At 40.1% G+C, this 16,521-nt stretch overlaps 1 protein-coding gene across 1 annotated transcript in view; it reads right to left on the bottom strand.

Moving 5' to 3' along the window:
• Positions 1-13,514, bottom strand: part of ZC3H6 (zinc finger CCCH-type containing 6) — a 28,587-nt gene extending 15,073 nt beyond the window's left edge. Inside the window, exon 1 of the mRNA XM_072115141.1 lies at positions 13,282-13,514. Within this exon, the coding sequence (XP_071971242.1) occupies positions 13,282-13,367 (86 nt within the window). The 5' untranslated portion in view covers positions 13,368-13,514. The remainder of the gene's footprint in view (positions 1-13,281) is intronic.
• Positions 13,515-16,521: the final 3,007 nt, after the last annotated feature.

The raw sequence follows: 16,521 nt of genomic DNA, 5'->3' as shown, positions 1-16,521 counted from the left end.
GATCTTCAGGGAGATATGAGAAAACATCAGCACCTTTCTACAATACAGAAGACATTGCAGAGAGATAACTTACTGATATATACACAGGGATATCTGCACTGGCGCTGATAGTAGCCGTGTACACAATGATCACACTATGCAATGTCCCGGCTGCCAGCAGCTATGGGAGGCTAGAGGCCTGGCACACACCGCACACCGGGATCAGCACAGTAATACTGCTCATACACAGGCCAGGGGCCAGACATCTTATAATCAGGGAAACGCAACCAACTTAAATCTCCTTATATTTGTTATCCTTGACCTCCTTCCTTCTAAAAAAATCAACTTTTAAAACGATGCTAATAAGCCAGAAGGGCTCTGGAGTGTGGGGGCGTTACCAGAGCCGCTCTGTACTTCAGATTCACAGGTTGTTACACTGTGCAGAAGTTCTCCTCCGCTCTTACTGTGTGCTGAAACTTTATGTGCTGCAAGTGACATTCATCAGGTAGGGGGAAGTGCTGAAGGAGCAGAGGGAGAGGGGAGACAGTATAACAGTCTGTGAAGGTAGTGCACAAAAAGGCTCTAGTAACAGCCCCAGTAACCTTTTAAGCTCATTAGAATAATGATGGAAGGAGGCCAAAGATAACAAATATAAGGAGATTCCCACAGTCCTGGTGCCCGGATCTATGAGTAATGTCCCTGGTTTATCAGGACGGTAGATTTCATATAAATGTGCTGAAATGTAAATGGATACCTTAGTGTACATTAGATATGATCTATCACTACACATGTAATGTACATCTATACCATGCACCTGTATATATCACTACACATCTATCCTGATAACTTACTGTATAATAAAGGACCACTAAGTAGACTTCAGAAAGCTTTTGTTATGCTGATGCAGGAACTGATTTTGGCTTGTATTTTCTGCAAAAACCGATCATAAGTTTATGCAAATTATGCTCTGGCACTCCTCATGCCATCACAGACGGCTCGGCTCTCCGGTAGTATCTTAATCATGCACGCCTCCAGCGTGCATGTGATAGCCCGGCCCGCTCTCCCTTTCCCCATTCCAGAGAGCCGTCGATCTCACCGAGCTCTCGAGTGCTGTAGCTAGCACTTGGTTCAGAGGCTTTTGGGTAGTTTGCGCAGCAGCCGACTGCACATTACCAAGTGCTATCGTAGTACGCTACAGCCTGGCGACATCGCCGAGCTCTCGGGAATGGGGAAATGAAGGGAGGGCCGGGCTATGACATGCACGCTGGATGTGCGCATAGTTAGGAAAACAGGGCGCCAAGTCGTCTATGTGACGGCACGAGGGAGCGCCAGAGCATAATTTGCAAAAACTTATAAAGGCAGTCCCCCGACTCGAGAACAATCGACTTACAGATGAACAGACCTCTCTGACCACTGTGACCTTTTAATCAAGCTCTCTGGATGGTGGCAATTTGCCCAATTTTGGCTGCAGACTGCAGTGGACAACATATGAATTATTAATGGTGTCCCTTTTTATTTGGTCATTCTTGTTCCCATCATATCTCAAAATTATAAAAATCCTATTATCACAAGGATAAAAAAAATACTTACAAAAAACCTCAATTCCAATTTTTATACAAATTCCACTTAAAAACAAACCTACAGAAAATGCTTAGTTACAATTCAAGCCAACATCAGTTCCTGGTTTGGTTAAAATAGCCCCACAGTAAGTGGTTAAATTGCTTCAAGTATGCTCAATACAAATCTACTCTGATACCTCCCTAATCATTAATTACATACAATTATCACCAAACATCTGCACTAATACTGTACTTATCAAGACGCTAGACATGTCCTATACACCTATACATACAACCAAACATCTGCACTAATACTGTACTTATCATGACGCTAGACATGTCCTATACATACAACCAAACATCTGCACTAATACTGTACTTATGACGCTAGACATGTCCTATACATACAACCAAACATCTGCACTAATACTGTACTTATCAAGACGCTAGACATGTCCTATACACCTATACATACAACCATCACCAAACATCTGCACTAATACTGTACTTATCATGAGGCTAGACATGTCCTATACATACAACCATCACCAAACATCTGCACTAATACTGAACTTATCATGACGCTAGACATGTCCTATACATACAACCATCACCAAACATCTGCACTAATACTGTACTTATGACGCTCGACATGTCCTATACATACAACCAAACATCTGCACTAATACTGTACTTATCATGAGGGTAGACATGTCCTATACACCTATACATACAACCATCACCAAACATCTGCACTAATACTGTACTTATCATGACGCTAGACATGTCCTATACATACAACCATCACCAAACATCTGCACTAATACTGTACTTATCATGACGCTAGACATGTCCTATACACCTATACCTACAACCATCACCAAACATCTGCACTAATACTGTACTTATCATGACGCTAGACATGTCCTATACACCTATACCTACAACCATCACCAAACATCTGCACTAATACTGTACTTATCATGACGCTAGACATGTCCTATACACCTATACCTACAACCATCACCAAACATCTGCACTAATACTGTACTTATCAAGACGCTAGACATGTCCTATACACCTACACCTACAACCATCACCAAACATCTGCACTAATACTGTACTTATCATGACGCTAGACATGTCCTATACACCTACACCTACAACCATCACCAAACATCTGCACTAATACTGTACTTATCAAGACGCTAGACATGTCCTATACACCTATACATACAACCAAACATCTGCACTAATACTGTACTTATCAAGACGCTAGACATGTCCTATACACCTATACATACAACCAAACATCTGCACTAATACTGTACTTATCATGACGCTAGACATGTCCTATACACCTATACATACAACCATCACCAAACATCTGCACTAATACTGTACTTATCATGACGCTAGACATGTCCTATACACCTATACCTACAACCATCACCAAACATCTGCACTAATACTGTACTTATCAAGACGCTAGACATGTCCTATACACCTATACATACAACCAAACATCTGCACTAATACTGTACTTATCATGACGCTAGACATGTCCTATACACCTTTACATACAACCAAACATCGGCACTAATACTGTACTTATCATGACGCTAGACATGTCCTATACACCTATACCTACAACCATCACCAAACATCTGCACTAATACTGTACTTATCATGACGCTAGACATGTCCTATACATACAACCATCACCAAACATCTGCACTAATACTGTACTTATCATGAGGGTAGACATGTCCTATACACCTATACATACAACCATCACCAAACATCTGCACTAATACTGTACTTATCATGACGCTAGACATGTCCTATACATACAACCATCACCAAACATCTGCACTAATACTGTACTTATCATGACGCTAGACATGTCCTATACACCTATACCTACAACCATCACCAAACATCTGCACTAATACTGTACTTATCATGACGCTAGACATGTCCTATACACCTATACCTACAACCATCACCAAACATCTGCACTAATACTGTACTTATCATGACGCTAGACATGTCCTATACACCTATACCTACAACCATCACCAAACATCTGCACTAATACTGTACTTATCAAGACGCTAGACATGTCCTATACACCTACACCTACAACCATCACCAAACATCTGCACTAATACTGTACTTATCATGACGCTAGACATGTCCTATACACCTACACCTACAACCATCACCAAACATCTGCACTAATACTGTACTTATCAAGACGCTAGACATGTCCTATACACCTATACATACAACCAAACATCTGCACTAATACTGTACTTATCAAGACGCTAGACATGTCCTATACACCTATACATACAACCAAACATCTGCACTAATACTGTACTTATCATGACGCTAGACATGTCCTATACACCTATACATACAACCATCACCAAACATCTGCACTAATACTGTACTTATCATGACGCTAGACATGTCCTATACACCTATACCTACAACCATCACCAAACATCTGCACTAATACTGTACTTATCAAGACGCTAGACATGTCCTATACACCTATACATACAACCAAACATCTGCACTAATACTGTACTTATCATGACGCTAGACATGTCCTATACACCTTTACATACAACCAAACATCGGCACTAATACTGTACTTATCATGACGCTAGACATGTCCTATACACCTATACCTACAACCATCACCAAACATCTGCACTAATACTGTACTTATCATGACGCTAGACATGTCCTATACATACAACCATCACCAAACATCTGCACTAATACTGTACTTATCATGACGCTAGACATGTCCTATACACCTACACCTACAACCATCACCAAACATCTGCACTAATACTGTACTTATCATGACGCTAGACATGTCCTATACACCTATACCTACAACCATCACCAAACATCTGCACTAATACTGTACTTATCATGACGCTAGACATGTCCTATACACCTATACCTACAACCATCACCAAACATCTGCACTAATACTGTACTTATCATGACGCTAGACATGTCCTATACACCTATACCTACAACCATCACCAAACATCTGCACTAATACTGTACTTATCATGACGCTAGACATGTCCTATACACCTACACCTACAACCATCACCAAACATCTGCACTAATACTGTACTTATCATGACGCTAGACATGTCCTATACACCTATACCTACAACCATCACCAAACATCTGCACTAATACTGTACTTATCATGACGCTAGACATGTCCTATACACCTATACCTACAACCATCACCAAACATCTGCACTAATACTGTACTTATCAAGACGCTAGACATGTCCTATACACCTATACATACAACCAAACATCTGCACTAATACTGTACTTATCATGACGCTAGACATGTCCTATACACCTTTACATACAACCAAACATCGGCACTAATACTGTACTTATCATGACGCTAGACATGTCCTATACACCTATACCTACAACCATCACCAAACATCTGCACTAATACTGTACTTATCATGACGCTAGACATGTCCTATACATACAACCATCACCAAACATCTGCACTAATACTGTACTTATCATGATGCTAGACATGTCCTATACACCTACACCTACAACCATCACCAAACATCTGCACTAATACTGTACTTATCATGACGCTAGACATGTCCTATACACCTATACCTACAACCATCACCAAACATCTGCACTAATACTGTACTTATCATGACGCTAGACATGTCCTATACACCTACACCTACAACCATCACCAAACATCTGCACTAATACTGTACTTATCATGACGCTAGACATGTCCTATACACCTATACATACAACCATCACCAAACATCTGCACTAATACTGTACTTATCATGACGCTAGACATGTCCTATACACCTATACACCTACAACCATCACCAAACCTCTGCACTAATACTGTACTTATCAAGACGCTAGACATGTCCTATACACCTACACCCATCACCAAACATCTGCACTAATACTGTACTTATCATGACGCTAGACATGTCCTATACACCTATACCTACAACCATCACCAAACATCTGCACTAATACTGTACTTATCATGACGCTAGACATGTCCTATACACCTATACCTACAACCATCACCAAACATCTGCACTAATACTGTACTTATCAAGACGCTAGACATGTCCTATACACCTATACCTACAACCATCACCAAACATCTGCACTAATACTGTACTTATCATGACGCTAGACATGTCCTATACACCTACACCTACAACCATCACCAAACATCTGCACTAATACTGTACTTATCATGACGCTAGACATGTCCTATACACCTATACCTACAACCATCACCAAACATCTGCACTAATACTGTACTTATCAAGACGCTAGACATGTCCTATACACCTATACATACAACCAAACATCTGCACTAATACTGTACTTATCATGACGCTAGACATGTCCTATACACCTTTACATACAACCAAACATCGGCACTAATAATGTACTTATCATGACGCTAGACATGTCCTATACACCTATACCTACAACCATCACCAAACATCTGCACTAATACTGTACTTATCATGACGCTAGACATGTCCTATACATACAACCATCACCAAACATCTGCACTAATACTGTACTTATCATGATGCTAGACATGTCCTATACACCTACACCTACAACCATCACCAAACATCTGCACTAATACTGTACTTATCATGACGCTAGACATGTCCTATACACCTATACCTACAACCATCACCAAACATCTGCACTAATACTGTACTTATCATGACGCTAGACATGTCCTATACACCTACACCTACAACCATCACCAAACATCTGCACTAATACTGTACTTATCATGACGCTAGACATGTCCTATACACCTATACCTACAACCATCACCAAACATCTGCACTAATACTGTACTTATCATGACGCTAGACATGTCCTATACACCTACACCTACAACCATCACCAAACATCTGCACTAATACTGTACTTATCATGACGCTAGACATGTCCTATACACCTATACCTACAACCATCACCAAACATCTGCACTAATACTGTACTTATCATGACGCTAGACATGTCCTATACACCTACACCTACAACCATCACCAAACATCTGCACTAATACTGTACTTATCATGACGCTAGACATGTCCTATACACCTATACATACAACCATCACCAAACATCTGCACTAATACTGTACTTATCATGACGCTAGACATGTCCTATACACCTACAACCATCACCAAACATCTGCACTAATACTGTACTTATCATGACGCTAGACATGTCCTATACACCTATACCTACAACCATCAAACATCTGCACTAATACTGTACTTATCAAGACGCTAGACATGTCCTATACACCTATACCTACAACCATCACCAAACATCTGCACTAATACTGTACTTATCATGACGCTAGACATGTCCTATACACCTACACCCATCACCAAACATCTGCACTAATACTGTACTTATCATGACGCTAGACATGTCCTTTACACCAATACTGTAAAACCATTCCTAGACATGTCCTGTACACCTACACCATATACCTGTACGTCACATTACAGCCTCTACCATCACTACACATCTATACTGATACCTTACTGTATTTCATATCATCAAAAATCACCATAGATCTACACCAATACCTTAGTGATCATTATTTGCATTCAACCACAACAAATTTACATTGATATTTTACTGTACGTCGCATTCATCTTCCATCATCTAAACCTGAAAGCAGTGCGGACCGTACAAGACTGCAGACAGTGTTAGGAGAGATGTGTAACCAGACCCTTGTGTGAGCTGTTGGTGGCAGCAGCAACAGGACTGCAACAAAATGATTTAAAATCCAGGATTGTAGCTGGACTAGGCAGTGTCCTCCCACTACTAAGCTTAGATTTATGCATTCAAACTGCTCCACAGCCCCTATCTTCTCCTATATAGAACCAGAAGACTTATAGTGCAGTCAGAGAAGAGGTGGGGCTGTGCATCAGTTTAGTGTTGAGCTCTCACACAGGCCTGCACCAAGCCTAGCTACAAACCTGGAATATAATTACATTTTTTTTTACAGTCCAGCTGCTGCAGACAACACAAAAAAGTTCTCTTACACAGCTGCTCTGTTATACGGCTGGAAAATAAAATAGTTTAGGATAACTAATGTGAAGATAACCTTTCTCCTCCTCCCAACGTGCTGCATTCGAAAAACTCTGCTCCATTGTGCAGAGCATTTGTTGAAGGATGGAAAGCGTTTGAGGAGGGGGTCTGGGTCTGTCCAGGAATTATCCATATCTGATTGCTGGGGAAACCAACAACCTGGCATGATGACAGCATGTCTCCATGCACTGTATTGTGGCCAAAAGCTGTAATTGCAACCCTGGCTCATATTCAACCCGATGAGAGTCATGGATGCAGTTACAGCTCTGGGCCCTGTGTATACACCAGCTCAAACATCTGATAATCTGGTGGATTATACTAGGATAAGCCATTAATGATACTTCCTGTACAACCCCTTTAATGCATAGAAGATACAATCTATCTGCACAGAGATACCATACAACGTGTCCACACCACTACATGTACATCATCATAATATCCACAGACCGTCACCTCTGTACAACCATTTACTGTATTATATGTCATCTACATGTACATCTCCAGTATTATATGTATAACAGGACACCTCTACATATACATCTCCAGTATTATATGTATAACAGGACACCTCTATATATACATCTCCAGTATTATATCTATAGCCGGACACCTCTATATATACATCTCCAGTATTATATCTATAGCCGGTTACCTCTATATATATATATATATATATATACATCTCCAGTATTATATGTATAACAGGACACCTCTACATATACATCTCCAGTATTATATGTATAACAGGACACCTCCATATATACATCTCCAGTATTATATCTATAGCCGGACACCTCTATATATACATCTCCAGTATTATATCTATAGCCGGTTACCTCTATATATATATATATATATATATACATCTCCAGTATTATATGTATAACAGGACACCTCTATATATACATCTCCAGTATTATATCTATAGCCGGTTACCTCTATATATACATCTCCAGTATTATATCTATAGCCGGTCACCTCCATATATACATCTTCAGTATTATATCTATAGCCGGTTACCTCTATATATATATATACATCTCCAGTATTATATGTATAACAGGACACCTCTATATATATGCATCTCCAGTATTATATGTATAACAGGACACCTCTACATATACATCTCCAGTATTATATGTATAACAGGACACCTCTATATATACATCTCCAGTATTATATCTATAGCCGGACACCTCTATATATACATCTCCAGTATTATATCTATAGCCGGTCACCTCCATATATACATCTTCAGTATTATATCTATAGCCGGTTACCTCTATATATACATCTCCAGTATTATATCTATAGCCGGACACCTCTATATATACATCTCCAGTATTATATCTATAGCCAGTCACCTCCATATATACATCTTCAGTATTATATCTATAGCCGGTCACCTCCATATATACATCTCCAGTATTATATCTATAGCCGGTCACCTCTATATATATATATATGCATCTCCAGTATTATATCTATAGCCGGACACCTCTATATATACATCTCCAGTATTATATCTATAGCCAGTCACCTCCATATATACATCTTCAGTATTATATCTATAGCCGGTCACCTCCATATATACATCTCCAGTATTATATCTATAGCCGGTCACCTCCATATATACATCTTCAGTATTATATCTACAGCCGGTCACCTCCATATATACATCTCCAGTATTATATCTACAGCCGGTCACCTCCATATATACATCTTCAGTATTATATCTACAGCCGGTCACCTCCATATATACATCTCCAGTATTATATCTATAGCCGGTCACCTCCATATATACATCTCCAGTATTTTATCTATAGCCGGTCACCTCCATATATACATCTCCATTATTATATCTATAACAGGACACCTCTACATATACATCACCATTATCCTATCAATAACAGGGCACCTCTTCTTATACATCGGCAGTGTTATATCTGTAGCAAATCACCCCTAACATGTACATCTCCAGTATTATATCTACAGCCAGTCACCTCTATATATATATATATGCATCTCCAGTATTATATCTATAGCCGGTCACCTCCATATATACATCTCCAGTATCATATCTACAGCCGGTCACCTCCATATATACATCTCCAGTATTATATCTATAGCCGGTCACCTCCATATATACATCTCCAGTATTATATCTACAGCCGGTCACCTCTATATATACATCTCCAGTATTATATCTACAGCCGGTCACCTCCATATATATGCATCTTCAGTATTATATCTACAGCCGGTCACCTCCATATATACATCTCCAGTATTATATCTATAGCCAGTCACCTCTATATATATATATGCATCTCCAGTATTATATCTATAGCCGGTCACCTCCATATATACATCTCCAGTATTATATCTACAGCCGGTCACCTCCATATATACATCTCCAGTATTATATCTACAGCCGGTCACCTCTATATATACATCTCCAGTATTATATCTACAGCCGGTCACCTCTATATATACATCTCCAGTATTATATCTATAGCCGGTCACCTCTATATATACATCTCCAGTATTATATCTACAGCCGGTCACCTCTATATATACATCTCCAGTATTATATCTATAGCCGGTCACCTCTATATATACATCTCCAGTATTATATCTACAGCCGGTCACCTCCATATATACATCTCCAGTATTATATCTATAGCCGGTCACCTCCATATATACATCTCCAGTATTATATCTATAGCCGGTCACCTCCATATATACATCTCCAGTATCATATCTACAGCCGGTCACCTCCATATATACATCTCCAGTATTATATCTACAGCCGGTCACCTCTATATATACATCTCCAGTATTATATCTACAGCCGGTCACCTCTATATATACATCTTCAGTATTATATCTACAGCCGGTCACCTCTATATATACATCTCCAGTATTATATCTATAGCCAGTCACCTCTATATATATATATGCATCTCCAGTATTATATCTATAGCCGGACACCTCTATATATACATCTCCAGTATTATATCTATAGCCGGTCACCTCCATATATACATCTCCAGTATCATATCTACAGCCGGTCACCTCCATATATACATCTCCAGTATTATATCTACAGCCGGTCACCTCTATATATACATCTCCAGTATTATATCTACAGCCGGTCACCTCCATATATACATCTCCAGTATTATATCTATAGCCGGTCACCTCCATATATACATCTCCAGTATTATATCTATAGCCGGTCACCTCCATATATACATCTCCAGTATCATATCTACAGCCGGTCACCTCCATATATACATCTCCAGTATTATATCTACAGCCGGTCACCTCTATATATACATCTCCAGTATTATATCTACAGCCGGTCACCTCTATATATACATCTTCAGTATTATATCTACAGCCGGTCACCTCTATATATACATCTCCAGTATTATATCTATAGCCAGTCACCTCTATATATATATATATGCATCTCCAGTATTATATCTATAGCCGGTCACCTCCATATATACATCTCCAGTATTATATCTATAGCCGGTCACCTCCATATATACATCTCCAGTATCATATCTACAGCCGGTCACCTCTATATATACATCTCCAGTATTATATCTATAGCCGGTCACCTCTATATATACATCTCCAGTATTATATCTACAGCCGGTCACCTCCATATATACATCTCCAGTATTATATCTATAGCCGGTCACCTCCATATATACATCTCCAGTATTATATCTATAGCCGGTCACCTCCATATATACATCTCCAGTATCATATCTACAGCCGGTCACCTCCATATATACATCTCCAGTATTATATCTACAGCCGGTCACCTCTATATATACATCTCCAGTATTATATCTACAGCCGGTCACCTCTATATATACATCTTCAGTATTATATCTACAGCCGGTCACCTCTATATATACATCTCCAGTATTATATCTATAGCCAGTCACCTCTATATATATATATGCATCTCCAGTATTATATCTATAGCCGGACACCTCTATATATACACATCTCCAGTATCATATCTACAGCCGGTCACCTCCATATATACATCTCCAGTATTATATCTACAGCCGGTCACCTCTATATATACATCTCCAGTATTATATCTACAGCCGGTCACCTCCATATATACATCTCCAGTATTATATCTATAGCCGGTCACCTCCATATATACATCTCCAGTATTATATCTATAGCCGGTCACCTCCATATATACATCTCCAGTATCATATCTACAGCCGGTCACCTCCATATATACATCTCCAGTATTATATCTACAGCCGGTCACCTCTATATATACATCTCCAGTATTATATCTACAGCCGGTCACCTCTATATATACATCTTCAGTATTATATCTACAGCCGGTCACCTCTATATATACATCTCCAGTATTATATCTATAGCCAGTCACCTCTATATATATATATATGCATCTCCAGTATTATATCTATAGCCGGTCACCTCCATATATACATCTCCAGTATTATATCTATAGCCGGTCACCTCCATATATACATCTCCAGTATCATATCTACAGCCGGTCACCTCTATATATACATCTCCAGTATTATATCTATAGCCGGTCACCTCCATATATACATCTCCAGTATTATATCTATAGCCGGTCACCTCCATATATATGCATCTTCAGTATTACATCTATAGCCAGTCACCTCTATATATATATATATGCATCTCCAGTATTATATCTATAGCCGGTCACCTCCATATATACATCTCCAGTATTATATCTATAGCCGGTCACCTCCATATATACATCTCCAGTATTATATCTACAGCCGGTCACCTCCATATATACATCTCCAGTATTATATCTACAGCCGGTCACCTCCATATATACATCTCCAGTATTATATCTACAGCCGGTCACCTCCATATATACATCTCCAGTATTATATCTACAGCCGGTCACCTCCATATATACATCTCCATTATTATATCTATAACAGGACACCTCTACATATACATCACCATTATCCTATCAATAACAGGGCACCTCTTCTTATACATCGGCAGTGTTATATCTGTAGCAAATCACCCCTAACATGTACATCTCCAGTATTATATCTACAGCCGGTCACCAGTATATCCATAGTTATTACACAATCCTTCCAATTATCCAATGCCTCCTATAATACGCACCTCCCGATCACATACATAGAACATTACAATACAATCTGGCCCCATAGTCGCCACGATAGTCGCATCGCACGCAAAATCGTACCGTCTATGGCCGCCACACGTCCCTGGCGGTGTTAGATTTCATACAATACATGCTATTGTTCTCTTTTTTTAACCAAAACTCTCAATATCGGAGCCCAAATGGTAAAATAAATGAACCTGTGAGCCGCGTGGGCGGCGAGCGGCGCACGTACATGATACAAGACATCCCAGAGCGATAGAAATCATAGACAGATGAGAAGACATGACTGTGGTGACAATAGCAGAGGATGAGACACATGAGAAGAAATAAGAGAAGGTATTACTCGACCTTTCGTCCCCTGCATGCTGACACTCTGTCATGTGGGTGTCTGGGGCTGGGTTGGGGGGTCTGGAGAACAGGCTCTCAAAGGCCATGTCTGCCCGCACTACACACTCTCTCTCACTACTCTCTACTTTCTTTCTTAATTAATTTTAAGTTTTTCTTTCTTTTTTTCTTTTCTCTTTTTTTTTTTACACCGAAACCACTCGGAGGTGACCGTGTACAGCGCACATCCCAGCTGCCGGTACCTGCACCGTTCAGTGCCGCCGTGTAACGGGTGAATACGGTGCACCGGAAGCAGTGAGGGAGATAGAGAATGACCACTTCCGGTTATTCCTCCCTCTCTTTCTGTACGACGTGAGGTATGCTGTTCTCGGCCAATGGGCGCGAGGCTCTGACGCGGGCGCGGGGAGTGACGCGGGCGGCGATTGGCTGCAAGCGTCGAAAGGCGGGAAAGCGCTTATTGTCTTGTTTAGAACTACGAGTCCCAGAATTCCTTCTACAGATTTTAGCATAGAAAACGCAAGCAGTGCATTCTGGGAATTGTAGTTTTGGACGGCATGGCGCAATGTAATAAACGTTTTAAACTGTATTTAGTAAGCGACGCGGTGTTTTCATGATAAGAAACTAATATTTTTAATATTTATAACAGTGAATACGGAATTACCAAATCCCGGAATTCCAAAATTCCTCTCACGTATAGCTTCGGAACCTAGGATAGTAAAGAATTCTGGAGGTGTAGTCTTGCGCGACTCAAGCTCCTTCATCTGTATTTAGGAAGAAACGCAGTTGTTTTTTATAGCGTAGTAGTAGTTTATAGAGTAGTTGCGTGAAGACGGGAAATAAGGAACTACAAGGTCCAGAATTCCTGGCGCTTCATAGACCTCATTTCAAATTAAAAATGGTGTGCAAAGCATGCTGGGACTTGTAGTTTGTAATGTGTTTTGCTTGACAATGGCCTTGTATGTGACAATATATAACAATGTTAGGTTTTTGGAGAAAAGGGTTGTGATTCAGTCATTGAAGATGCTGACTATTAATATTGCTTAATATTTGCCCCATCCACTAAATAGGTGCTATTTATTTAAAAAAAAAAAAAACACCAGTTCTGGGCACATCAGGACTGAAAATTATAATAATTCCTTTATTTATATATTGCACACAGATTACGCAGCGCTGCACAGAGCTGCCAGATCAGACCCTGCCCCCATGGGGCTCACAATCTAAACAACCTACCAGTATGTTTCGGGGAGTAGGAGGAAACCAGAAGACCCGGAGGAAACCCACGCAAACACAGAGAGAACATACAAACTCTTTGCAGATATTGACCTGGATGGGACTACAACACAGGACCCCAGCGCTGCAAGGCGCTGACCACTCACTGAAATTACAATTTTAACAAAAAAATACTTACTAAACTCTTCAGACGTGAGGTAGTTTCTAAAACAGAGTCCTTTCTGGAGGGGCTTCTACAGTATTGGTACTTCAGGGGTTCTGAAAATTAACACATAACACCCAAGAACAATTCCAGCAAAATCCATGCTCTATACTTCCCAATTTTTGTGTCAGAGAAAGAGGTCTACCCCATCAATGATTAGGACAGAAAAGGCTTTAATGACCAGCAGGTTTCAGTAGGCCCCTGGGTGACAGGGCCTCAGTGGGCCCCTTTGCAGTGAACTCACGTGGCGACGTTAAAAATTCAGAAACCAAAACTCATCCTGTCCCCTGTTCCCTCAAATATTCCCTAGTTTATCATATCAAACAGCCCCCATCATGGTTTCTTAATTTTCCTTATGTACGGCCTTATGTGCCCCCCTCCCCTTCCCCCCCTAGCAGCCCTGGGTCCGGCACTTGCCCTGGTATACCCAATGCCTGATGATCGGGGGATTTTTAGTGGATTTCCATATAACCTTTCTTTTTGAGTGCTACCTTAGAAAATGTTTTGCATTTCTTTTCGGAACACATAGGGCTAGTTAAAAACTTTAAAAAGTTTCAAGTTTTTTTTTCTAACTTTTCTGATTTTAACTAACTTGAAATGAACATTATTAGTGAATTCCCTATTTTGCTTTAGTCGTAGTGTTATGTAATATGTTTAGTCTCGGGCAAACAGAGCAACTATGACGGTGTTTTTTGTAGTGTAGAGGGGGATTTTTTTTTATTGTATTAGAAAATGTGAATCTATTTCTATGAATACAGGCAGTCCCCGGGTAACGTACAAGATAAGTTCTGCAGGTATGTTCTTAAGTTGAATTTGTATGTAAGTCGAAACTGTATATTTTATAATTGTAACCCCAGACAGAACTTTTTTGGTCTCTGTGACAATTGGATTTTAAAAATGTTGGGTTGTCATAAGAACCAGGAATAACAATAAAGCTTCATTACAGACACCTGTGATAACTTTTACAGCTGATTATTATAGCCTAGGACTAAAGTATAGTAAATTACCAACATCCAGAGGTCCGTTTGTATCTAGGGGTCGTCTGTAAGTCGAGTATTCTTAAGTAGGGGACCGCCTGTATTTATTAATACTTTCTGTGTGGGTTTATACTTCACGTGTCCCCCATTAGGTCATAAAAGACCCCATGGAAACATTTTCTTTTTTTTTCTTTTACCCTGTAACTGGGGCATCTATAAGAGCCCCCAATACAAGGGGAAACAACCCCCTGTAAGGGCTGATATTGATCAGAGCTGGACTGGGCCTGATTAACTCCTATAGACCTTATAGTGTCTATAGAGTGACTCTGCATGATTCCGCGAGGAATGGAGAAACTTGAATAATAAACCGCTACTCCGACACCAGGAGACCCGGTCCTGCTCCCGTGACTAGCTTGGGAGCAGAAGAGAACTGCAGCTATGTCTAAAGATGTCACTGCAGACTCTAGACCAGCAGTCTGAGGGTAATTAATGGTGCCGGCACATGTTCCGCTAGTACCCAGTGCCAGCGTACGGGGGGCGGCCTCAGCCCAATCACATATGAGTTTCTATGGTTCTGGTTACCGGTACTGTTTCCATATAGCGATTGTGGCCGAGGCCCGTCCCCGTACGTTAGTGCTGCATTTACAAACGGTACCGCACCCTAAAAGTGTGGTGTGTGCAGCTTAAAGGGAACCTGTCAGGAGGATTTGGGATGCTAAACCACCCACAGGTTTCACTGTACATATCAAGAAAGCAGCGCACGATTAATAAATGTATATAGGTAAATTACCTGAAATATCCTACACCCCACACTTACACACATCATAATAAGCA

The sequence above is a fragment of the Engystomops pustulosus genome, chromosome 7, assembly GCF_040894005.1.
Source record: "Engystomops pustulosus chromosome 7, aEngPut4.maternal, whole genome shotgun sequence".
Lineage (NCBI taxonomy): Eukaryota > Metazoa > Chordata > Amphibia > Anura > Leptodactylidae > Engystomops > Engystomops pustulosus.
This window is presented reverse-complemented; position numbering and strand designations above follow the sequence as displayed.